The following is a 27607-nucleotide window of genomic DNA, read 5'->3' as shown; positions in this document are numbered from 1 at the left end:
GGTTTGCTTTCGGGGACAAAGCTTACCAATACAGGGTTCTTCCTTTCAGCCTATCATTATCACCCCGCACGTTCATGAAGTGCGTGGATGCAGCGCTGGCTCCATTGAGACTCCAGGGCATCTGCGTGCTGAACTATATCAACGATTGGTTGATATTAGCTCAAACAGAACAGTTGGCAGTTCAACATCGAGATGTTGTTCTGTCGCACATGAAAAAGCTTGGGCTGAGGCTCAATGCCAAAAAGAGTGTGCTGGTTCCGAGTCAGATTGCAAACTATCTAGGAGTAATCTGGGATTCTACCACGATGCAGGCGCAGCTGTCTCCTGCTCGTGTGAATTCCATTCTCGGAGCCGTGAATGGGGTGAAGTTAGGCCAGTCACTCACTGTAAAACAGTTTCAGAGACTGTTGGGTCTGATGGCAGCTGCGTCCAACGTTATTACTATTGGCCTTCTGCACATGAGACCCTTACAGTGGTGGCTCAGGACCAAGGGGTTTTCCCTGAGGGGAAATCCTTTTCGCATGATCAAAGTCACTCGGCGATGCCTTCGTGCTCTGGTCATGTGGAAAAAGCCTTGGTTCCTGTCCCAGGGACCCGTGCTGGGAACTCCTCGTCGTCGCGTAATGCTTACGACAGATGCTTCCCTCACGGTCTGGGGGGGGCGATCATGAGTGGTCGCTCGGCTCAGGGTCTATGGGAGGACCATCAGCTCTCCTGGCACATAAATCGGCTGGAGATGATGGCGGTGTCTCTAGAACTGAAACACTTCCTCCCAGACCTGAGGGGCCACCACGTGTTGGTCCGTACAGACAACACGACGGTGGTCTCTTATGACCAGTCACTCACTGTAAAACAGTTTCAGAGACTGTTGGGTCTTATGGCAGCTGCGTCCATCGTGATAACTTTTGGCCTTCTGCACATGAGACTCTTACAGTGGTGGCTCAGGACCAAGGGGTTTTCTCCGAGGGGAAATCCGTTTCGCAAGATCAAAAGTCACGCGGCGATGCCTTCGTGCTCTGGTCATGTGGAAAAAGCCTTGGTTCCTGTCCCAGAACCCATGTTTGGGACTTCTCGTCGTCGCGTAATGCTTACGACGGATGCTTCCCTCATGGGCTGGGGAGCGATCATGAGTGGTCGCTCAGCTCAGGGTCTCTGGGAGGACCATCAGTTCCTGGCACTTAAATCGGCTGGAAATGATGGCGGTATTTCTTGCAGTAAAATACTTCTTCCCAGACCTGAGGGCATTAAAATGTGGGAGCAGCCGCCCTGTCGAGGCAGGGGCCGAGGCCCGGGGAATGGAGTCTCCATACTGAGGTGTGGAGCTCACTTTGGAAAACTTTGGTCGAGCTGAAATCGACCTATTTGCTTCAGGGGAATCAACCCAGTGTCCACTGTGGTTCACCCTATCTCATTCAGCACCACTGGGTCTGGATGCCATGGTACAGACGTGGCCGAGGCTGCGTCTGTATGCATTTCCCCGTTCGCTCTGCTCCCGGGAGTTCTGGAGAAAGTACGCCAGGAAGGGGTCAGTCTAATATTGATAGCCCTGTACTGGCCAACCAAAATATGGTTCTCAGACCTAGTTGTTACTTCTAGATGGCTCCCTGATGGAGCTTCCTCTCAGGCAGGACCTCCTGTCTCAAGCGGGCGGCATGATAATTCATCCACGCCCAGAACTATGGAGACTGAGGGCCTGGCCTCTGAGGGGGCCAGGCTCATACATGCTGCTCTCCCAACTGAGGTTGTGGAGACCATACTCCACTCCAGAGCTCACTCCACGAGGAAGTGTATGCGGCCATTTTGGCCATACTCCTCTGGGGGATTCCTCGGTAGGTCGAGACCCCCTTTTTTATACTCTTCCTCCGTGGTACTCTGAGGCTGAGGCCTTCAGTACGTACAAGGACTCCGGCCTGGGACTTGGCCGTGGTATTAGAAGGGTTAGCCGAGGCTCCCTTCGAACCACTAGAGGAAGTTTCAGAGAAATTCCTCACCCTTAAAGACCATATTTCTACTGGCTATTTCATCTCTTAAAAGAATAGGAGATCTTCAAGCACTTTCAGCTGCTTCTTTTGTGTTTGGAATTTGCACCTGGAATGGTCAAAGCGTTCCTGCACACTAGACCAGGCTATATGCCTAAGGTCCCCACCAAAGTCCCAGGTTCCATCGTACTTTAGGCCTTCCATCTTCCTCCATTTACAACTTTGGATCAGGAGAAACTCAATCTGCTCTGCCCAGTGAGGGCTTTAGATGCATATGTCCACAGAGCTGCCCTGTGGGGAAAAACAGATCAATTGTTTGTGTGTTTTATGGGTCTCATTAGAAAGGAGGTCCAGCATCTAAGCAGAGAATGAGCAAGAGGGTGGTCGAGGCTATCTCACTTGCTTATGAGGGGGCCGGACAGCCATCTCCATTAGCTGTCCGTGTTCACTCGACTAGGGGTATGGCGGCCTTAAAGACCTTAATGTCAGGAGTATCCATTAATGACATATGTGGTTCTGCTGGATGATCATCCCAGCACACATTTATTGGTTTTACAACCTGGATGTAGGCTCCTCTCCGGGGTCCTCAGTTCTGTCTACAAGATAACAGACAGGTACTTGGTGATACGACGTAGTTGGGATAGCGTTCCCATCACGTCATTCGACGTAGCGTCGATAGTTCCCACGAAAGGGAACGTCTCGGGTTACAGATGTAACCCCTGTTCCCTGAGTAAGGGAACGAGACGCTATGTCACATTGCCATACCCCCGGCATACCTGTGAGCGTCTTGCTTCAGACATATTCCAGAAGCTAGCGTTCTTTGTTCTGGGTATGCTTTATAGTTTCCTGGTCAGTGACGTCACCCGCCTCTGACGTCACGTTTCCTCATTGGTTAGATACAGAGGTGCTTCACGAACACAAAATGCAGAGGGTTCCTATCACGTCATTCAACGTAGCGTCTCGTTCCCTTACTCAGGGAACAGGGGTTACATCTGTAACCTGAGACAATTTCAGCTCGACTGAAGTTTTCCAAAGTGAGCTCCACACCTCGGTGTGGAGACTGCATTCTCGGGGCCTCTGCCCCTGCTTTGACAGGGCGTCTGCTTCCACATTTTGATGCCCTCAGGTCTGGGAGAAAGTATTTTACTGCAAGAAATACCGCCATCCTTTTCAGCCGATTTATGTGCCAGTAACTCTGATGGTCCTCCCAGAGACCCTGAGCTGAGTGACCATTCATGATCGCCCCCCAGCCCGTGAGGGAAGCATCCGTCGTAAGCATTACACGACGACGAGAAGTCCCCAACGAGGGTCCTGAGACAGTAACCAAGGCTTTTTCCACATGATCAGAGCACGAAGGCATCGCCGCGTGACTTTGATCAATGGAAAAGGATTTCCCCTCGGAGAAAACCCCTTGGTCCTAGGCCACCACTGTAAGGGTCTCATGTGCAGAAGGCCAAAAGTTATCACCTTGGACGCAGCTGCCATAAGACCCAACAGTCTCTGAAACTGTTTTAAAGTGAGTGACTGGCCTAACTTCACCCCTTTCACGGCCCCGAGAATGGAACTCACATGAGCAGGGGATAAATATGCCTGTATCGTGGTGGAGTCCCAAACTACCCCTAAGTAGTTGGTAATTTGACTCGGAACCAGCACACTTTTCTTGGCATTGAGCCTCAGCCCAAGCTTCTTCATGTGCAACAGAACAACATCTCGATGTTGAACTGCCAACTTTTCTTTTTGAGCTACTATCAACCTGTCATCGATATAGTTCAGTACGCGGATGCCCTGGAGTCTCAACGGAGCCAGAGCTGCATCCACGCACTTCGTGAACATGCGGGGTGATAGAGATAGGCCGAAGGGAAGAACCCTGTACAGGTAAGCTTTGCCCCCGAAAGCTTGAAACCTGAGGAACTTCCTGTGTTGAGGATGGATGGATACATGAAAGTAATCATCTTTCAGGTCTATCACAACAAACCAGTCCTCGGACCTGATCTGTGGGATAACCCTCCATCCTTCTTTGGAACAATGAAGCATTGGTTGTAAAACTCTGACAGCTTGCTGGGAGGAGAACCCCTTCTATAGTTCCTTTTTGCAAGAGTGTCATAACCTCCTGTTCCATTACCAGAGACTGCTCGGGGGCCACCACTGTGGGAAGGACCCCATTAAACTGGGGCGGGCGAGACCTGAATTTGTAACCCTTTTCTATTGTGAGCAGCATCCATTTTGAAATATTTGGGAGAAGTTTTCACTCTGCCAGAAAATTTACTAAGGGAACCAGTCTCTCGAGACTGGCCTCTGGTGTTTTTTGAGCACTTGACTCGGTGCCCTGAAGCGGCGAACCGGCAAGGAACAGCCGAATCAAGTGATGACCAGCCCTCCTCGTAGAGACTGCTGTGGAGTCGGTGGAAACCGCTGTGCCCTGAAGCACACTGGGTGGCAGGGCCCCATGAGGGCGTCAAAGAGGGATGGGTACCAGGTATTTTAATACCCAACCCTCTCTGGAGGGGGCTGCCCTCCAATGTCCCACGTCACTGGCATCAGGACCTCTTCGAAGCCTTCTTGGTGATAATTACAGTCCGCAGATCTGTGTTACCCCACAAAGACTTCAGCTGTGTCGCCTGGCCCTGTCCCCAAGCTTTCTGCGGGGGACCAAGGGTGGCGACACTTTCTTTGGATGAACTGTCAGACCAGTGCCCTGAAATGGTGAACCGGCAGGGAACATCTGAACTGACCGCTCTACAATCCTCCTCTTTCTTGGAGGAACACTGGAAACTACTGCGCCCTGAAGCACACAAGGTGGCAGGGTTGGCAGAACGGTCTCCTTTATTTTCTTTTAAATTTCTCAGAATTTAATGTATTCAATATTTCATTTAATCCTCAAATTAAATGCAGCCAGTTCTTACATAATTGTACATTTTTTGAACAGACTGAATATATTTAGAATACAAAAAAAGAATTATAGCTCATAATAGTTCGCAAGGTATTTTAGGGAAAGAGAGAAAGTGAAACTCCCGTCTACTCAGATCCCTAAATAAATAAATAAATACACACACACACACACACACACACACACACATATATATATATATTAGCAATTAGCCCGATCACGTTTTTTTGCCCTTGACAATTTGATTTTGAGTATCTGCCGATACCTAGTCCCGATCCGATACTTCTATAATAGCCAACATAAAAAAGAATAAAGAAGAGCGAAAAAACAGATCCAGGAACAGTGCTTTTCAGGTTTTTCAGGTATCTAACAGTAATCAAATAGTAATCAAATATAAAATATCACTGCATATTATCTTTACTGTATAAAATAAATAAAGATGAATCATTATTGAAGTTACAAAAACTATTCAGTCAAGTGCAGTGAGTGATTTCTTTGTTATTTGTTGTTTGATTTAACATAAAAAAAAAGATCCAGGAACAGTGCTTTTCAGGTTTTTCAGGTATCTAACAGTAATAAAATAGTAATCAAATATAAAATATCACTGCATATTATCTTTACTGTATAAAATAAATAAAGATTAATCATTATTGAAGTTACAAAAACTATTCAGTCAAGTGCAGTGAGTGATTTCTTTGTTATTTGTTGTTTGATTTAACATTAAAAAAAAAGATCCAGGAACAGTGCTTTTCAGGTTTTTCAGGTATCTAACAGTAATCATATAGTAATCAAATATAAAATATCACTGCATATTATCTTTACTGTATAAAATAAATAAAGATTAATCATTATTGAAGTTACAAAAACTATTCAGTCAAGTGCAGTGAGTGATTTCTTTGTTATTTGTTGTTTGATTTAAAATTAAAAACAGTCAGCAGGAATAGTTGTTTTCCCTTTAAGACATGCATGATCCAGCACATATACTGTTCCACATGCGCTGTCTTTCTCGACTAATATACATTCACTTAAGACATAACCGACTTTGTTTGCTAGGATACTCGCTAAGACGGGCAAGTTGACATAATTTTTTGTATGAATGTGGCCGCCGAAGCGCAAGACTTGAAAGAGAACTCAGTATTTGCGCGCTGACTGGAATAAGTGTGTGCGCGCTTCGGATGAGTGCACACAAATCTTCTCACAGTGCGTGCGCGTTCTCTTTCACGTCTTTTTCTTGAAGGTTTAAATCAGCAAGGCTTAAATGAGTTAGTTTAAACACAGATAGCAACATGTGCTGTTCAGGTCTCACCTGCGCTCGAGCGCTATCAACACCCGTGTGATGACGGCGTAAATGACTGGACATTACAGCAGACGGCACTCGCAGTTAACAGTTTACAAAGAGTGACTGTTTTGTCCACGCTTTCTGATTATCGTTGTTGTAAGGTTTTGTGCATCCATCGACTGAAACATACATTATCTGATGTCCGATTCCGATCGAGTCTGAAACCACGTGATCGGGCCCGATTTCCGATCACGTGATCTGGACATTCCTTATATATAATTACAGATACGTTATATATGCGCAGCCTCGGCAAATGCAAAACCTGAGCCGTATATTCATTCTTGCAGACTTAATCTACGCACTGCCTCGGCAACGTGAGATCCTTGCCATATATTATTTAATGAAAACTCAATCCACGCGCTGCCTCGGCAATGCGAGATCCGAGCCACATATTCTTTAATGAAAACTCAATCCACGCGCTGCCTTGGCAAGCGCGAGATCCGAGCCTTGCGTTAGACTTTTATTCCCTCGAGAATAAAGCCAACAGGAGTGGAGCTACAAAACTCCCACTAGTGCATACTTTTCTTCGGGACATTTTTATGAATGAACACTGTCACTGTCAGTTGTGAGCTGTCGTGCATGCTCCACTCCCAGCAAACGACACATAAATCGTGTGTAACTCACTTTGTAGTGTAGCACAGGGGAAAACGCGATTCAAACTGCTGTTCACTACTGATTTGTTATAAACGTATGATTTTGAAACACGATATGTGTGTGACTGTGAGGTGGCGATCCTCAGATCGATATCACAATATCCACCTCCTCAGAGCTGGACATGTGAGTATCGGTGCCTCAACTCGGGGGAAGAAACCGCAGAGCGTGCTTCCACCTGGGAGACGGCACTGAACCTGGCAGGTAAGGGCAGAGAAAGGGCGGCGCCCGTCTCTAACCCTTCTGTCAGATCCATTTGTGAACCCCACGAATGAAGCCTCCACCCTGCCTCAGCAGAAGCGGGACCCAATATGCGGGGAACACTGGAACACAGTGTCCTGAGAGTGAGTTTTTACAGTGCACACAGACAGCTCCCTCAAGAGCTGCCTGGGCATACTCAACTCCCATTCCACTGCTGTTTCTCGCCATAATACGTGTCTTTTTTATATACAAATATATGGATTGGTGTGAGATACTCCTGTCCTCAGATGAAGAGATTGTGACTTTATATATATTTATTTATATGTTTATATGTGATAAGACAAACAACACCGAATAAGACACACAAGATACAGAGAGCGCCTGCTGAAGACAACAGTAGCTAGCGTTCTTTGTTCTGGGTATGCTTTATAGTTTCCTGGTCCGTGACGTCACCCACCTCTGACGTCTCGTTTCCTCATTGGTTGGATACAGAGGTGCTTCACGAATACATCATACAGAGGCTTCCCATCACGTCATTGACGTAGCGTCGATAGTTCCCACGAAAGGGAACAATTCAGTGTGCTGTTAACTCCATCAAAGCTGAGACTCAATTCAAATTGTGAACGAAATTGTTGAAGATCGTTCTGTCTGATCTATTATCTGACATGCAAATAAACAGTGCCATCAGTGATCACAATTTATTATTAATCAATGTTTTAACAGATCGAGAAGTGAGGAATTAATGGGTACATACTGCTGGATCTCTTCTTGGGTTAGCTTGTCACTTCTTTGTTCTCCAGTCACTAAAGCCAGCTCTTCCTTCAAAGACTGAATCTCCTTCTTCAAACGGCCAATCAGCTGTCAGACAAACAACGTAAACACTTCAGCAGCATAAACAGCGGGCGAGAGTGTCACATTAGCTGAATTTACAACCTCATACTATAGTTATACTCTTACTATTTTTCTAGTTATACTCTCATATCTTTCTATGGCAGAAATAGTAAAAATATTATGCTATAAAAAAGGAATCAAAATAACTCATTACACACAATTGTATAAAGGCATCCCACACGGGATTCAAACCCACGATCTCCGGATCCAATGTCCATTTCTCATCTCTTTGCACCACTGTGCAGGTGAACGTTGACACAACTGCCAAAGTTCATTAGTTAATGTGAAAATGAACTCAAAATGAAGAATTTTTATAAAACTGCAATATAAAAACGCAATACAGAACAGGAAGAGGAAAAACAGCAGAAAATGAACAAACATGAAACAGCTGGTTCAGAATTACAGTGAGAATGAACTCAGAAAAGATAAGCTTAGATGAAAATGAACACAGCATGAAACAAAAAGCATTTATTTCTAATCCAAGAGGCAGTAAAGGAATCAAAACACACTATTTTATAAAACCGCTCCACCTGGGATTCGAACCCACTATCTTTGAGTACAGGGCTCTTCAGGTAACTGGCGTTACACATTGAGCTACTTGAGAATGCACATTCAACAGGCTATGGAAGAGAACTTTTAGTGTAACAAAGAATTCACAAAAAAAGCATTACTTAGCATGCTAACCATATTAGCATGCTAAGCTAACTTAATGCTAATTAAGCTCATGGTTAACTTGATAGCTGAAGAGCCACATTAAAAAGAATGACAACTGGTTAGCATGCTAAGCAATTAGCATGCTAAGCTAACTAGCATAAGACAACGAAAACAAGCAAGGTCACATTCAGAGACGAATATCTCGGGAACGGTAATGAACATCAAAAATCCGTTCAGTCATTTCTATGCGACTCGGTCCAAAGATGATCTGAGCTGATTTTGAACAAAATTGGACAAAATTTGTGGGAGGAGTAGCGAAAAAACTTTTTTCATTTATTTCAATATGGCGGACAGGTACATTTAGGGAAAATGACAAATGACACATCGTTGGAATTGGCATTAGCCAGGGAATAAAATTACATAAAGCATACACATTTTGGAAAGTGTTTTCAAAAGTTTTAAGCGTTTTTGCAAAAAAACATTATATCTGTGGAACAGTAGGTGGCGCTGTGTTGAAACTTCTCAGGTACCTTCAGGACTTTCTAAAGGTCATACGTACCAATTTTTGTAAAGATATGTCAATTTGTTTAAAAGATATTGCAATTTATGACAAAATTCAAAATGGCGGACACGTGGTTCATCTGATGTTGACAAATTCGATATCCTTGGATTCGGCATGGCCCAAGGAATCCATAGACACCAATATCTTGATTTTCTAACAAAGTGTTCAAAAGTTATTGGCCAAAATAGCTATTTTTCAGATCTCATGACCTGTAGGTGGCGCTGTTCCCAAATTTGGCATGGAACCTCAGATCATGATATTGATCAAGTCTACCAATTTTAGTTTCGATTGCTCAAAGATTGGCCGAGATACAGGCTCTATAGCAATTTTGGGTCAACCTTGTTAACTTCATGACATCATAACTTTTAAACAAAGATTAATAAAAAAAATCTGTTCAGTCATTTCTGTGCGGCTCAGTCCATAGATCATCTGATCAAAGATTCGACAAAATTGGACAAATTTTGAAGGAGGAGTAGCGAAAAAACGGAATACTGTACTTTTCAAAATGGCCACTACTGTAATGGGTGGAGTCTTAATGTAAAATGTTGCTCAGCATCAGCATGAAGAGACGAATCAGATGTACTAAATTACATTTTTCTAGAGCAAATGCTTCAAAAGTTATAACCTTTAGAATAGTAAATATTTGAACTGGTGGTGGCGCTATAGAGTTGGTTCTAGAGACTCCAAATTTGGTACAATCACTATTCATGAGAGTCTCTATAATTGTGCCAAATTTCATCATTTTCTCATGTTCCGTTGATAGGGCTGCCATAGACTCCCATTCGGGAGGAAGAATAATAATAAATATAGCTGCAAGCAACAATTCGGGGCCAAGCCCCAGAAGGCGCAGTAGCGCAATACGGAGCAGGAAGAGCAGAAACAGCAGAAAATGAACAAACATGAAACAGCTGGTTCAGAATTACGGGCAAGAATGAACTCAGAATGTACATAAGCTTAGATGAAAATGAACACAGCATGAAACAAAAAGCATTTGAAGAGTTCATTTGCAAAAACCGATAAACGCAATTTAAAAAAAAAATGAACTAAGTGCTGTGCATTATTCTCCATATATAGCACATTCTGTACCCTAAATCCATTTTGTCAGAAGAGCCGGTTGCCCACTTTCAGGCATCGCAAGTTCACGTTTTACAGCAGAAGCCGACAAGCGCCCTTGTTTGTGTACAGACAGAAACCGATAAGTCCGTTTTAGCGAATCAGCGCGGTATTCAGGTCAGGTGACAAGGCTTCTAGTCACTTCAAAAAGACGCGCTAGCTGAGGGAAGTTTTATCAAAGCTCACTAAAAGTGATCGAGGATTTATGATTTCGACTCCTGTAAGTCCTTGTACACCATACACGACTTACATGCTGAAAAATTGGTTGCCCTTTTGCTTGTGTGTGTGTGTGCGCGTGCGCGCACGTGCGTGTGTGGATGAGTGTGTGTGTGTGTACTTGTGTTCCGATCTGTGTGTGTGTGTGTGTGTTTGAGAGAGAGAGAGCGAGAGAGAGCGTGTGTGTGTGTGTGTGCCGATCTGTTTGTTTGTGTGTGTGTGTGTGTGTGTGTGTGTGTGTGTGTGTGTGTGTGTGTGTGTGTGTGTGTGTGTGTGTGCGCGTGGGTGGGTGGGTGTGTGTGTGCGTTTGTGTGCACATGTGTGTTTGAGAGTGTTTTGAATACAATTAATTGGGTTTTGTTTAACTATGAAACATGAAATGTGGAGTTATCTGCTTTTGCCAAAAAACGACTGTTGGAGTTATCTGCTTTTGCTAAAAAACAAACTTTTAATATATATATAAAACATACTTTCAATGAATTTTAATTTACATGTATTTTTTAGAGTTATCATTACTTAATCAAAACAGCCCAACTGCAGTTTGATTGTTATTACTTGGAATGCACAATAAAAAAAAAAACATGATTTGTGAGAATTCATAAAAATGGAGTTATCTGTTTTTGCAAATAAACTCTTCATTTATTTCTAATCCAAGAGGCAGTAAAGGAATCAAAACACACTATTTCATAAAACCACTCCACCTGGGATTCGAACCCACTATCTTTGGGTACAGGGCTCTTCAGGTAACTGGCTATACACATTGAGCTACTTGAGGATGCACATTCAACAGGCTGTGGAAGAGAACTTTTAGTTTAGTCCTCTTCGTTCTTTACAATCTTAATACCCAAATATGTGATTTCATTTTTAATGGGAATATTACAAATTAACAGAAAATACAAATTTTTTGAGAGTTTGTCATGTTTTAGTTCTGAGACTATGTGCCATATTACTAGAGAGAAGAGTAGCACCATCCCGGGACGGATGAATACCATCTCTTTTCAACAGGTCAGGTCTGCCCCAAAAACTTTTCCAATTGTCTATGAAACCTATATTATTCTGCGGACACCACTTAGACAGCCAGCCATTGAGTGATGATAATCTGCTAACTATCTCATCACTCCTACAAACAGGAAGAGGGCCAGAACAAATTACTTATCCTGACATTGTACTTGCGAGTTCACACACCTCTTTAATGTTAATTTTAGTGATCTCTGATTGGCGAAGTCGAACATCATTTGTGCCGACGTGAATAATAATTTTAGAGTATTTACGATTAGCATTAGCCAGCACTTTTAAATTTGCTTTGATGTCAGGTGCTCTGGCTCCCAGCAAACATGTGACTATGGTGGCTGGTGTCTCTATTTTCACGTTCTGTGTAATAGAATCGGCAATAACTAGGGCACTTTCAACAGGATTCTCAGTGGGTGCGTCACTGAGTGGGGAGAACCTGTTTGGAACGGAAGAGTGGTGTTTTCCGCGGCTAGGCCGCCTCACCGTTACCCAAGTGCCCTGCTGCGCGGGCTCTACAGCTGGAATCGAACAATGTACAGAGTTCACTAAGCTAGTCGCATCCAAAACAGTATCTGAAGCCCCTGCATTCTTACTATCCTCGATTAAAGTTTGGATGCGTGTCTCTAATTCTGAGATTCTCTCTGTCAGCCTAACTATTTCCCTACATTTATGACATGTAAATCCCTCGTCACTGACAGAGAGAGCTACAGTAGGTGGCCATCCAAAACGGTGTTTCTACCGCCGCGCCTGCCGCCGCGTCGCAAAGTGCATTTGCAGCTTTTGAGCGCTGAGTGGCGCTTTAACCACATGTTATCCAACAAATGCATCTTTAAAATGAATTTCGTTTTGTAGAAATTGTATCTTAATTTCAATCAATGTTTCATCAATCAATTGCCTATATTTAATAAATAGGAAGAAAACCATGAACGTCGGACGTGGAATGGAAACAAAACCATGTTTCCGCGGCCTTTGAAAAAGGCTGAAGCAATAGAAGTCTTTCTGTTTTTATTAAATTTCTTAAATACATGTCTTTGTTACTTAATTAATTGATAAGATGTTTTGGTCTAACAATATATTTTAGCTGCTCTAAATTCTAAGTTAGACACAAATTTCAAAACTAAATTCATGTATTTACAGTAAAAGAATAAAGAAATAGCCTAACTCTAGACTTATATGCTATTTGCGTTTGGGCAATATAATAATAATAATAATATCTCAGCAAAGACCGAACATATTTATTTGTCTCGGCACACGACCGCTAACAGTAACACAGCGCGTCAAAGCTTGCTGTTGTCTTGGCTACCTTACAAACGGCGATGGAAACAACAGTGAATTTTTCCCCCTTTTGTGGTAATTTAACACTAGTTTCTGTGGTATTCTGCTTGCATTTTTGGGCTTCAGTTGGATGCTTTATTTTTATCTTTAGTCAATTGAGTTTAGTTCTAAAAAAAAGCAAAGGCTAAATAGTAAATAATCTGCGCCGGGGCCCATCATAGGGTGGGGGGTGTCCCGTACGCCCATGATGTAATGGTAATACATCGCTTACAATGGGTTCATGTTAACTACTGTATGATTATCAGACAATTTTAATGTGTTAATGTTTCAACTATAGCTATGTAACAATCTGATAAACTGCAATTGTGCAGTTTGTATCCATTAACATGCTCATAAACATTACAAAAAGAAATGTCATGCCATAAGCTACACAATTAGCCTACGAAAAAAAAAAAAAAACGTTATCCCAATAATCAACATTTTGTTATTGAACAAGTGCTAGGCTATTAAGATAAAAGGTTTGTACTTTGTATAACATCATAACATAAAACATTAAATTATAGTTCAGATGAACCGTACAAACCCAATCTTGTTTTTTGCTATTTATTTAGACCTATTTATTTATATCAGCAGATCTGTGTTGATTCAGTTCATTTCAGTAACTGCTGATGTTGCAAACTGTGGTTAAGCTCTAAAGCAGCTCGAAAGAATTGACCAAGATATGTAACATTATGGTTCCGTATATTATTAGAACAATAACTGTACATAATCTGCCATCCAAATAAAATAAAAATGTTAAAGAAAAACAAACAAAAACAACAAACCGATTGTGTTCCATTTATATATCAATGTATATATTTTTTTACATTATCTTGTGTGTATAAAAAGCACTCACCCAACCTAACAGAGCTTGACAAGTTTGAGATGGGGGAAGGGCGCTTTGTTTAAAATGTTTGTCACCAAAGCCATTAATCCAGAGGGCGGGAGACTCAAAATATTAGCCTAAGCTATGCGCGTGACAGACCTTTTTGCAATCTTAGTGCTTTTTGTTAATTTTAACATCCTGATCTGATCATATGAAATAAGCTGACGAAATACACAATTGTTAGACTCTGTTATGAGTATTTGCAGTAAGTTTCTTTATTTGTTTGTATTATGGAGATTTGCAGTGTTTTGCGTTTCACGCTCCACTCCAGAAGTTCCGAATGGGATCGACCCTCCCCCCGCGCGTTTGCCAGCGTCTGCTGCTGCCGAGCAGAGTATGTGCAAAGTTTTTTTTTTTTTTTTTGCTGTTTGTTTGTTTTTTAAATCTGCAAGAAATGTTATGAGTTTGGCGTGTGGTAGGAAAAAAAAGTTATGGTAAGCCAATAAGTGTCTAAGTAGACCAGCTAAAATATATTGTTCAACCAAAAACATCTTATCAATTATTTAAGTAATAAATACATGTAATAAAGTAATAAATACATTTAATTAAAACAGAAAGACGTATATTGCTTCAGCCTTATTCACAGGCCGCGGAAACATGGTTTCGTTTCCATTCCACACCCTACGTTTGGTTTTCTTCCTATTTATTAAATATAGGCAATTGCTTGATGAAACATTGATTGAAATTAAGATACAATTTCTACAAAACGAAATTCACTTTAAAGAAAGACTTAGCTACTATAAAACAAAACTTAATGAAGTGGTCAAACTATGTCTAACCCGCTGCATTTGTCTCCCGACATTGCGCATCCGTCATGCTATTCCCTTTTCATAATGAACATAGGTGAAATTTATTCATTTAAAAATAACAGGCAATAGCCCAATATTTAAATATAAATATGAAACTAAATTGGCTACATTTTTATCCCTCTGGCCGACGAAAGCGCCGGCGCGTTCTGGTGGATTTTTTCCTCATGACAGCTGAAACAAAAACAGGCCTTCCGTCATTTTTGGCGATAGCTTACAGATTGATGCAAGACTACGAATGGTCTACTTTTATTTGTGTACGCTCACAATAACAACAAAACCTTGTACTTTTGAATAATAAAAAAAAAAATAAAACAAACAGGGTGCGCTTTCAGCTGTCTCTCTGCGAGAATCTGAAACGTCTCAAAAGTGAACTTAAACTCAGGGAATAATTGTACCTAAAAAGAAAGAAATATCTCAATTCAATAAGATATAGGTCTGTGTTAAATAAGAGGCGATATATCCGCTAGAATGTGTTGTTTCTGAAATCATGGACAGTGCTCGTTGCTGCTGTTATCAGTTCCCTTGGCGCTCGTGCACACGCACAGTTTCCACACAGACAATCGAGCGTTTCGTTCTGGTAAAAGAACAAAACAAAATGCACACAACGTGTCCTTGCTCTTGATGTACAATCACAGATGAACACCTTTGGTTTTAATTAGTAAATTTGCCTTATTCCTGCCGGTATTTTAGTCTGCGACATCAAAATCACTAAACATTACATAGCATAAATAATACCCCCCCCCCAGCATAAATAATCCCCCCCCCCCAAAAAAAAAAATATATATATAATAATAATAATCAAGAACAATTAAAAAAATCAAGAACAATAGCAGTAAATAAGAATTATTGCTAATTATTGCTAATTATGCGGTCTTAATGCTGGACCGTTCTGAATTAAAATATTACAGAATGAAAATATTAAATTTATAATCCGTGTATGTGCTCCTAATTAATATATATATATATATATATATATATATATATATATATATATATATATATATATATATATATATATAGAGAGAGAGAGAGAGAGAGAGAGAGAGAGAGAGAGAGAGATATAGATATACCTAATGACTGTTTAATGACAATAGCATGCAGTAAGACTTTGTGTAAAGGTCTTTCTTTTAATTTTTGATGCATAGAGTAGCCTAAGACTATCCCACATTTTGAAATTAACTCTCACTTTAAATTTTCTAATGGTTTTTAAGGATGTTAAAAGGTTATACTGTAATGTTGTTGTTTTACTTCGTCCTTTCATCTCCGTTTACAAACCGACATTTTATCATTACAGTCACTTTCCAATCCGTCCCTTTGCGCCACCTGGCGGTAGTTTTTTACACGCGACTGAATTTCAGTTAACGCCGCGGCCCTGCGGCGGTATGCGCGGCGGTAATACCCATTTTGGTTGTCCACCTACTGTACACTGAACATGTAACAAACTGAACAGGAGATAACAGTGGGAAAGGATGACACGACTCACCGTGTTTGTAAACTGATCCGAGTTACCACAGCTGTTTGATGAACGAATTAAAAATGAGCGCGTGAGACTGATGACAAGTTAACAAGCGAGATGCAAACGCATTGTAACAGCGATTTAGATTCAAAGATTACAGGCTAGCGATGTCAGATTAATGTGGTAGGCAATAATGGCAATAATAATATAAGCAACAATCAATAAAAAGTAAGAGATTCAATAAAAGTAAGAGAAAACAAAGCTATATGGAGACGCAAACACCAGCAGAGGCAGAGGCAGCGAGGCAGTCAGGAGCAATAGAGAGATTTAAATTTTCTAAGACACTTTTTGTCAAGAAACACAGCATGCGTGGAGGCGTGAATCATCATGAATAATGCTGTAATTCACACCTGAGAAGACAAAAGGGCCTCTAATGACCTGCATATTAATGAGCTCTTTCAGTCAGGAAGGCTGTAAAAAAACCCTCTGTGATCATGCTGATAACAGGATTAACAACAAACAAAACATGATTTTTGTTATGTCATGCATGCACATATAATTGCACATGATGTGAAGAAAATGTTGTATAGCCTATGTTAAATTACAGTACCAGTCAAAAGATTGGACACATTTTTTTTAAAAGAAGTCTTAAGCAAATAATGGTTTTCTATTTTAATATACTTTAAAATATAATGTATTTCTGTGATGCAAAATGTCTGAACATTCCTACCTCTATGGCATTTCATATGAGGTAATATATTTGTTATATTATATAGCCTAAATGTTAATTTGCAGTTGACAAACTATACATCATTAAAAAGATCTAAAACTCAAGCTTCACATTTTGACTCTTAAAATCTTATATTGACCATAATTTCCAAATATGCTTAAAAGCATGCACATTTGGAGAAATATTCATGGATTCTCATGTTTATGTCTATTTTCTATACAGAGAAGTAATATTTATTCAATATTATTGTCATCATTATGAACACTGGATACTTTGTTTTCAATTCATACTTGCAGCCGGAGGGCGCACTGTACACCTTCAGTCCACAAATGCCTCCTAAAGAAGATCAGGTCATGTGACATTCCAGGAACTAACAGAGGCCAGAGATCGCTATAACATCCAGATAAACACTTTTCAAGACAAAAAAAATACACGATTGCGATGATATATGCATGTATTGCCTCAGAATTTGCATCTGAATAGCGCTGGTTCCGTGGGCATGGCCACATTAGTGGATAATGAGCTGAATCATGGGCGTCTGACATGGCTCTGTTTTCATACAGATTACATAAACAGAGATTTTTTTGTTTTCGATTTGACTTACACGATTTAAAACCCTGTCATTTCAACGTTTCTTTAGACATATGTCTAATTTTATTGTGTGTAAAATTATATGTGTGTGTGTGTGAATATTTGCATATATGGGATGTATGTATTTATATGCATGTGTATATATATTTTATATCATGCTTCTTATGGACAGACTAATGGCTGGGCCCATTGTAATTATTTTTGTCAGCCCGCTTTTTCGGTTTGATAATGAGAGGATCTTTTAGGCTTAAAAGAACCCTAGATTCTATCCTTTTTTATGTAAAAAAGAGTATTGGGATCTTCGGTCTTTTAGCCGCAGGAATATGAGATGGGTCTATTTTATGTTTTTAAAATAAGACCTTGTTTTCCTGTATAGTTTATCAGGAGGCTGGCCCATCTTGAGCTGAGGCTCTGAGACAGGGCCAGAGGTCCAGTATGGCCACTCAGGCACCTCCTCTTTTCAGAGCAGGCACAGAGACGGCTGGACTCGAGGAATAAGAAGCAGGTTTGAGGAGGTGATTGATCACGTACACCAATAGCGTCTGCGATTGATTCCTTCTCGTTGCGAGGGCAACATTGCATTTGCCCTCGCCCCTTCTTCCTCTGTCTCCTGAGTTTGAGTTCTTTCTACTTGCTCAGGTGCTTCTTTTACAGTTAGGCTGTCGGCTGGCCTTTTGATAATATTTTTTCTAAAGGCCGCCTTCTGGCTTGATAGTGAAAGTGCTTTTAGGCTTAAAAGAACTTTTGATTTCATCATTCTTCATGCATTAAAATAAGGAGGGAAAATCTTCATTCTGCGAGCCGCAGGAAGGTAAACTGGGTCTATATTTTTATGTTTATAAAAAGTGTAGACCTTGTTTTTCCTGTATAGCTTTCCTGAGCATGTAGTCAGTAAAGTTAGAAGGGGTTCTTTTGGGCAAAATAACTGGTCCCACTTTATATTAACACTCTGAGGTCTGAGGTATCGCAGGCGATACCACCACGTTTTTTTTTTTCTTACCAGTGTGAAAGAGACTCAAAATACTCTGTCAATGTTGCACATACAATTAAGAGTTATACACCATTGTAATCTGTTGAATATCTTCTTTCATTTGTGTACACTCAGAGTAAAAACAAAATGTTGTGCTTTTTGTAAATAAAGAAAACTAACTTGATGCGTGATCTCTCGTCTCCCTCTGAACAAAGTCCAATCTGATAGATCTCAAAAAATGAACTGTAACTTAGTGAATACTAATGACAAAAAATTAGACTTATGTCTAAATAAACGTTGAAATGTCAGGTTTTAAATCGTGTAAGTCAAATCGAAAACAAACATTCTGTTTATGTAATCTGTATGAAAAGAGAGCCATGTCAGAAGTCTGTGATTCAGCTCATTGTCTGCTAATGCGGCCATGCCCACTGAGTCAGCGCTATTCAGATGTAAATTCAGAGGCAATGAATGCATACATCGTCTCGATCGTGTATTTATTATCTTGAAAAGTGTTAAAAATGGATGTAATAGCCATGGTTAGCGAGCTCTAGAAGACATGCAGTTAGTTCCTGGTTCTTCTTCTTCTTTATATGAATTTGTGGCCTAAAGGTATACATAGCGCCCTCCGGCTGCAAGTATGAATTGAAAACACAATATCCAGCACTCATAGTGATGACAATATATATATATATATATATTATAAATATTACTCCTCTGTATAGAAATTTGTCATAAACATATAAGAATCCATCAAAGTTTCTCCAAATGTGCATGCTTTTAACCTAAAAGCCTATATGAAATGCCATAGAGGTTACATAATTGTTCAGACACTTTGCATCACAGAAATACATGATATTTTAAAGAATATAATAGAATACCATTATTTTAAATTGAGCTGAGACATGATTACAGAGGGTTTTTTCACAGCCTACCTGACTGAAAGGCCTCATTAATATACAAGTCATTTCACGTCATTATTATGTGATTCTTTTGTATTCTCAGGTGTAAATGACTCATTATTAATGATGATTCACGCCTCCACGCATACTGTGTTTCTTGACAAAAAGTGTCTTACAAAAACTAAATCAATATATTGTTTTATATGAAGGAGTAGGCAGCATAATTTGTACATAATTCTGAAGCAAAAACTCTAGTCTACAACCTCCAATACCCAGAAGTCTTATGAACACAGATTTAATATACTTTTTTTGGCCTTATTTCAGTGACTTAAGTTTTTTTTTTTTTTTTTCAATAACCACACATAAACGTTATTCCTTCAAAAACACAAACATGTACATACATGTTCCTCACATATTATGGTAGCCTAGTTTGTGCTGAACACTGAGTAATGACACTTGTGTCATTAATGTTTTTATGTCAATATTATTTTATTAGTTTTATATCAGCAAACAAACAACAAACACCCATCACAACCCCCCCCCCCCCCCCCCCAAAAAAAAGAGACCAGACACAGATAACATAAATGCCTAGATAAAGTACAAAGAGTATAACTCATATAATAGGAGGGATAGAAATCAGCACAAAAAACATAGTATAACAGACATATGACTATCTTTGAGTTCTGCTATCATGTAAATGTTGGAGGAAGGGACCCCAGACCATGGAAAAAGTAAGAGACTTTGCTTCGTTAAGCCGTATTTTTTCAAGGTTTAAGACAGACACCATCTCAGCCAACCATTTCTGAAAACATGGAGAAGCAGTGGCTTTCCAGTCTCTTAATATAATTCTCTTGGCTACCACCATACCCAGCATTAATGCTAGCTGTAAATAATGAGGTAAAGAGGACACTGTATCAGAATAGCCAAAGATGGCCAATTCAAATTCAGGAGGAATAGTCTGATCATATGCCACTGAGTACCAAGAGAAAATATCTTGCCAGTAATTCTGGAGTTTCAGGCAAAACAAAAAGAATGAGCTAAGGTTCCCTCTGCACCCTGACATCGATCACACAAAGGAGACACAGTTGGGTAGATCTTATGGAGTTTGGTTTTGGAATAGTGCAGTCTGTGTACAGTTTTAAACTGAATTAATTGAAGTCTTGCATTGATGGAATAGCTATGTATTCTTTTCAAGATTTCAGACCGGAGATTGACAGATAGGTTGAAACCAGCCTCCTTTTCCCAGGCTACCCTAAAATAATCAGAAGATGAATTCAACTGCGCAGAGAACAGGGAAACAAATAGCGAAACCATATGCCTCGAGTCTGGCGCTCTTCGCACTAGATTATAGAAACAGTGCTCTTCCTGCTGAATCCTAAAATCAGAGAAAGCCTGCCGGACATAATGTCGAATCTGCAAGTAACGAAAAAAATGAGAATGAGAAAGAGTGAAATCTACTAAGAAGGTGATCAAAAGAGGAAAAGTGACCATCTGTGTACAGCTCATTAAATGTAGAAAGACCTTTATTATTCCAACTTTGGAAGACTCTTCATCTCAGCCAACCATTTCTGAAAACATGGAGAAGCAGTGGCTTTCCAGTCTCTTAATATAATTCTCTTGGCTACCACCATACCCAGCATTAATGCTAGCTGTAAATAATGAGGTAAAGAGGACACTGTATCAGAATAGCCAAAGATGGCCAATTCAAATTCAGGAGGAATAGTCTGATCATATGCCACTGAGTACCAAGAGAAAATATCTTGCCAGTAATTCTGGAGTTTCAGGCAAAACAAAAAGAATGAGCTAAGGTTCCCTCTGCACCCTGACATCGATCACACAAAGGAGACACAGTTGGGTAGATCTTATGGAGTTTGGTTTTGGAATAGTGCAGTCTGTGTACAGTTTTAAACTGAATTAATTGAAGTCTTGCATTGATGGAATAGCTATGTATTCTTTTCAAGATTTCAGACCGGAGATTGACAGATAGGTTGAAACCAGCCTCCTTTTCCCAGGCTACCCTAAAATAATCAGAAGATGAATTCAACTGCGCAGAGAACAGGGAAACAAATAGTGAAACCATATGCCTCGAGTCTGGCGCTCTTCGCACTAGATTATAGAAACAGTGCTCTTCCTGCTGAATCCTAAAATCAGAGAAAGCCTGCCGGACATAATGTCGAATCTGCAAGTAACGAAAAAAATGAGAATGAGAAAGATGAAATCTACTAAGAAGGTGATCAAAAGAGGAAAAGTGACCATCTGTGTACAGCTCATTAAATGTAGAAAGACCTTTATTATTCCAACTTTGGAAGACTCTGTCAGTCAAAGAAGGTATAAAATTATGATTCTCACATATGGGAGAGTAAAGAGAGGGCTGTGTGATACCAAGAAATTTCTTAATTTGTTTTAATATCCTTAATGAGCTATGCACTACAAAATTTTTAGTAATGTTCTTTAAAGGAACACTCAAATTGGATAATAGTAAAGCAGGAAGAGAGCTCTTAATTACAGAATGAGATTCCATGTGAATCCAGCTAGGGGTATCCACTGCACTCTGATCAAAACAGGGTGAGCCATAATTCCAATACATCAAAGCCCTTACGTTCGCTGCCCAGTAATAATGTTGAAAAACTGGCATTGCCAATCCACCAAGTGCTTTAGATTTTTCTAAATGTACCTTAGAGATACTATGTGCCTTAAAACCCCAAATAAAAGAAAAAATGATAGTCTATTTAAAAAAAAAAAAGATTTTGTGAGATAAATAGGCAAATTCTGAAACAAATATAAAAACCTTGGGAGGGCCACCATTTTTATAGCATTAATACGGCCAATCAAAGATAATGGCAAGATTCTCCATTTTTCAATGGTGGATTTAAGGCTCTTTATTGCAGCCACAAAATTAAGCTTAAATATGTCTTTTGGATCTGTTGGAATTGCCAATCCTAAATAAATTAAATAATCACAAACAATTTTAAAAGGGAGGGACTTATTAGGAAAATTACTGCCAAGAGGAACAAAAATGCTTTTCTTCCAGTTAATTGAATACCCGGAAAAAGAACCAAAATGACTTATCAAATCCATTAAGGGGGGCAAAGCATCAACAGCATCATTTAAAAATAAAAGTAAATCATCTGCATATAAAGATAGTCTGGTCTCTATAAACCCAATTGTAATGCCACTAATAGCAGAATGGTGCCGAATGCTTATGGCCAGTGGCTCCAGTGCCAAATTGAATAATAAGGGACTAAGGCAACAACCCTGCATTGTCCCACAATAAAGAGGAATATAGTCCGATTTGTCCAGATTGGTAAGTATGGCGGATTTTGGGTTTGCATAAAGCATCTCAATGTATGCACAAAAATTTTTACCAGACCCAAACTTATCGAGCACTGAATATAGATATCGCCATTCAATCTGATCAAAAGCTTTCTCGGCATCAAGTGAAATAATGCCAGCCTTAGACCTCTGAGAGCCTACACTATACATAACATTTAACAAACGCCGAACATTTGAAAAAGAGAATCTACCCAAAATAAATCCAGTCTGATCAGGATGAATTAATGAGGCAATATGTTTGCTCAGACGGCTGGCCAACACTTTTGCAACAATCTTCTGGTCGCAGTTAAGCAAACTTAATGGTCTATAACTGGAAGGATCAGTGTCATCCCTGTCTTTTTTTCAATAATAAACAAATGTTTGCCTCATAGAGAGAATTAGGAAACAGTTTATTTTTAAAATAATTATTTATCATTCTAAGTAATAAAGGGCCAATTATATCTGCATGAGCTTTATAGAATTCAATACAGAACCCGTCAGGCCCTGAGGCCTTACCATTAGGAAAGGACCTAATGGCCTTCAAAATTTAATCCAAAGTGAACTCCTTATCCAGCTCCTCTCTGGCAGCCTCACTAAGCTTCGGAACGTCCATAGTATCAAGAAAGTCAGTTATATCTGAAAACAACAATTCAAGAAAACAAGCATTTATTTCCTTTGGCTTAGTTAACAGCACACCAAAGCCTGCCTTAATTTGAAAAATAGCTCTTTTGGCCTGCATGCCTCTTAGTTGCCGAGAGAGTAACTTATCAGGTTTGTCACCCATCTCAAACTGTTTACATTTTATTTTAAGAAGCATATTACTGACCTGCTCACTCAAAATATTATTATATTCGTATTTCAGTTTTAACATGTTATTAAGATCAGACTGGGATTTGGATAGTCTATATGCCTGCTCCATAGGTGGAAGCAGGGCTTCAATTTCGGCAAGACGTTTGTGTTTCTCTTTATTTCTGCTTGATTCATAGGCAATTATATTACCCTGCATTACTACTTTAAAGGTCTCCCATAGAATGGAATCGGACACATCGCCTTTATCGTTGAATTCAAGAAACTGTTTAATGTAAGAAGAAATGTATTTATGAGATTGCTCTTGTATTAATAGACCAGGGTTCAAACGCCAACAGTACTTAGACTGAGACAGAGAAAGCTTAAACACCATGGTAAGTGGGCTATGGTCAGAGATGATTATATTATTATACTTGGTCTTTATAACATTTTGTATAAGTTTAGAGTCAACAAGAAAATAATCAATTCTAGTATATGATTTGTGTACAGATGAAAATAATGAGTAGTCTCTAACAGATGGGTGTTGCAATCTCCAAATGTCAACTAAGTTCAAGGATTTACATATATGACTTAAAGTGCTAACTGAGTGTAAAATATGAGGGACCTGTGTGGAGGAACGGTCCAAATAGACATCAAGATAACAGTTAAAATCGCCACCAATTATTATGTTTGTAGAACTGAGGTCAGGAAGTAAATCAAAAACCTTTCTGAGAAAATTGGGATCATCAAAATTTGGACCATATATGTTTAAACAAGTGGAAAGGAATGTATATGACCGGATACTAAATTATATCTACCGGCAGGATCAGCAATGACAGTTGACAACCGAAATGGGATGGATTTGCAAAATAAAATGGCAACACCCCTAGCCTTTGAGGAAAAGGAGGACTGATATACTTGTGAGATCCAGTTAGATCTAAGTCGTCTCTGTTCATTATGATTGATGTGGGTCTCTTGAAGGAAAATAATATCAGCAGAGAGGGACTTAAGATGTGCAAAAACTTTGCCTCTTTTAATCTGGTGTCCCATACCTCTAACATTCCAAGATACAAATGTAACATTTGTCCCTCCAACAGAACTAAATGCATCAACCATAGTCGCATAACATTGGTAATAGATAACAGAAGGCAATAAACATAAAAAAACAAATAGTCTGGCCAACCTCTTCACAACACACCCCCCACCCACGACCGTTTCCCCAACTGAAACGGCAAAACTTACCCATCATCATCGAGCACAGGGAGAGAAAACAAGGAAACTAAACAGCGAGGGGAAAAAAAATCTCGATCACACTCCTACTGCTAACAAAATTCAAAACAGTCCATCAAGTTAAAATAAATAAGTAATTAAAGGAAAATTATGCAGTCTGGCCTGACCAGACCATTGCAGCAGCCTAGTAATCTAGAATCACCAAGGGAAAGTCATTCGGCAGAAAGAGAGTCTGCAAATTTTCGTGCTTCATCTGGAGAGTCAAACATAGAGATGGAATCCTTGTGTTTAACTCGCAATCTTGCAGGAAAAAGTAGAGAGCAAGATACCCCTGCTTCAGAACTTTCAGCACTGATCCAAATGCGCGCCGTCTCGAGGCCACCTCCGCTGTGTAATCCGGAAAAATATGCACTGGTTTCCCCATATAATATCAGTTCTTTATCGCGATCATGGTGAAGCTTCGCAATGATCGGACGCGGCCTCTCATCATCTGAAGGCTTCAGTCGCTACGACCTGTGAGCGCGATCCACTTTGACCGGTTTAGGAAACTTGTCTTGGCCAAACACTGTGACGATCAGCTCAGAAATAAATGTAGTAGGAAGACCCTGCTCCGCTCCTTCTTTTATCCCCACAAATTTCAAATTAAGCCTGCGAGAACGGCCCTCCAAATCATTCACCTTAGCACGGATAAATTTGTTGTCATAATGCAATTCCTCAAAGATTCTCTCTACATCTTTAAAGTGCAAATCACAGCCCGTCACGGCTAGTTCCAGCTCCTCTACCCTTTTTTTAACACCCGACTGTTCAGACTGTACATTCGCCAGCAAGGCATCCAGTGCATCAAGGCGATTGTTGATAGACAACTTAGTATCCTGTAGTGATTTTGGATTAGTCTCACAGGAGGGCACCACAAATGTAGTGATTTTGGTCTTAAATATTAATATTAATATTTTGTATTAATATCAATATTGAGTCAGATGATTCCTTCCAATATTCCGGGGCACCAGTCAGGAATCTCACCTTGACAATAAAGAACAATCATGAAAGATTGTTAACTGAATTAATATTTTATAAATTGGAGGAAGTTTATCATCTGACCAATCTGAAGGATTTAGTGAAATTCGGGCGAGCTTGTAGAGCCTCTGATTATCAACACAAGAATGACACAGTTTGCAATAAAATGAATTTCTTAACAAAAAGATATACAAGAGTAAAATATCACACTCACTAAATACTACGAAGGAAAATGACTAAACTACTAAGGAAAAATGAGTAAACTACTAAGAAAATTGAATCAATAATCAAACAGAAACTACAAACTACAACACAAATGGATGTTAACAAAACTGAATGCCAAGTAGATGAGCAACGGATTGGACGAAGCAATGAATGGGTAATTAGCAGTCTATGAGGGAGTCAATTGTGGTCTTTCTGGATGCTTGTATTGAAAATAAGTAAATAAGCATTTACTCTGAATACAGATAACGTGTCTAATGTTTCTATCTGTGTACGCTGACCCTAGACAAACAGTCTCTACACAAATTGCAATCTCATTTAGCAACAACCTAATGCCAAGGCTTTTGGAAAAGGTTTGGAATGGGAAACGTTGTCCACTGGTATCCTTCCGTGTGCAGTGGGAGACTGGATTGCTTTCCAACAGCTGCAGAGCTGCTCTGAGTGCTGGAGGTCTTTGTGTAATCCAGAGAACTGTAGGTCAGATGGTGGTCAGTCCGTAGGATCTTCTGTAGGTTGGAGGTACTTGGGTTATGCACGTCAGGAGTCAAAGTCCTCTGCAGAAGCAAGGCTGCTTGATCCGTGCGGTGAAAGGTTTACTCGCAGGAGTCTCACCTTGGTCGTGCTGTTGTTCTTCCCTCGTCAGGTCAGAAACTCAGAACAAGGGTCTGTTCACTTGGGAAAACTTTTATTCCTTCTCATTAGGGAGGGGATTACTTACACCTTTCCTGATGTGGTGATGTGATTGGGTCACAGCATTCCAGGTGTGCATCCTTTAACACGCCCACCTTACATCCTGTGAAACTTGTTGTATTGTTCCAAAATACACAGTTAAATAAGACAATGTCTTTAGGACCTTGGAAATGCTTTATTTCTTTTTCAAACCTTTCTCAAAGTCATTGTGGCAGTGTTCTGAACTCGTAGAGTCCAAACTTGATGTGAATTGGTTGAGGTATCACACTTCTGTCTCAGTGGGTGTAGTTGCATTGGCTTTTATTCCAGGTGTGGTTTCTACTGTGTGTGCACAGTTTCCTGGATGAGTACAAGGACACATAGGACATGTTCCTTACAGTATTCCTGTCCATTTTTGGTGATTTCATGCCAATATGTTTAGAAAATGTCTTCCTTTCGGAGCATTTCTTTGTTCTTGCTGTGCTCTAGCCAGAACCGGTTTGGCAGCCCTAGGAGTCCATGGTCATCCGCACCTTGAACTAAGTGAACAAAGGCAACTCGTGATGAGATTAGCCTATCATCAATGGGCCGTTGATGTCATCTTTCCTGTTTTCCACCTTTGGCAGTCCTGATTACAATAGTCGTTTACTTGACGTTGAGGGTCCGATCACATTCTTTTGATTAATCAAAGTGGGACAAAAGAATGTTGTGAAGCTCTCGTGCCATCACGTCTGTTGTTCACTACAATCCTCAATCAGCCTCTTCAGATCGTTGCCTTGTGTCTCAATAGCAGCGAGTATAGCGCTGGCGGTTGCTGAGGGGAGGGAATCACCCGTGGCATCGCCATCTTTACTCTGCTGCGCAGCCTTCGAGAGCTTCTTGGAAGTCATTTAGATGTGCACAAATAAAAACTTTAACCACACTGCTGGAGTCACCAATAATTTAATAATGAACAGTGTAATCACACTTATGGTAGACTGTAATATTGACGGGTATATTAATCACAAACAAAAAGCAGCTTGAGGAGACTCAAAAAGTGCGTCTACTCCATTCACCGCGCTAGCGCCCCCTCGTGTCATTGTTTTTACGAACAAATGAAAAAAAACACAAATGTCAGGGCATGTCAAAACTTCTCCAGGCCCCAAATCAGCCTCAGACTCCAGAGGATTAAGTGGCCTTAACTACTATGTACTTACATCAAAAATAAGTACAATG

At 40.2% G+C, this 27607-nt stretch overlaps 1 protein-coding gene and 1 pseudogene across 1 annotated transcript in view; both read right to left on the bottom strand.

Annotated features, from left to right (window-relative positions):
- kif6 (kinesin family member 6) overlaps positions 1-27607 on the bottom strand; it is a 452839-nt gene that overhangs the window by 195686 nt on the left and 229546 nt on the right. Inside the window, exon 10 of the mRNA XM_067366883.1 lies at positions 7812-7915. Coding sequence (XP_067222984.1) covers positions 7812-7915 — 104 coding nt within the window. The remainder of the gene's footprint in view (positions 1-7811; positions 7916-27607) is intronic.
- On the bottom strand, positions 11439-27282 carry LOC137007092 (uncharacterized; annotated as a pseudogene).

This window comes from Chanodichthys erythropterus, chromosome 18 (assembly GCF_024489055.1).
Source record: "Chanodichthys erythropterus isolate Z2021 chromosome 18, ASM2448905v1, whole genome shotgun sequence".
NCBI classification, from domain to species: Eukaryota; Metazoa; Chordata; class Actinopteri; order Cypriniformes; family Xenocyprididae; genus Chanodichthys; species Chanodichthys erythropterus.
The sequence above is the reverse complement of the archived record's forward strand: the minus strand, read 5'-3'. Positions and strand labels throughout refer to the sequence as shown.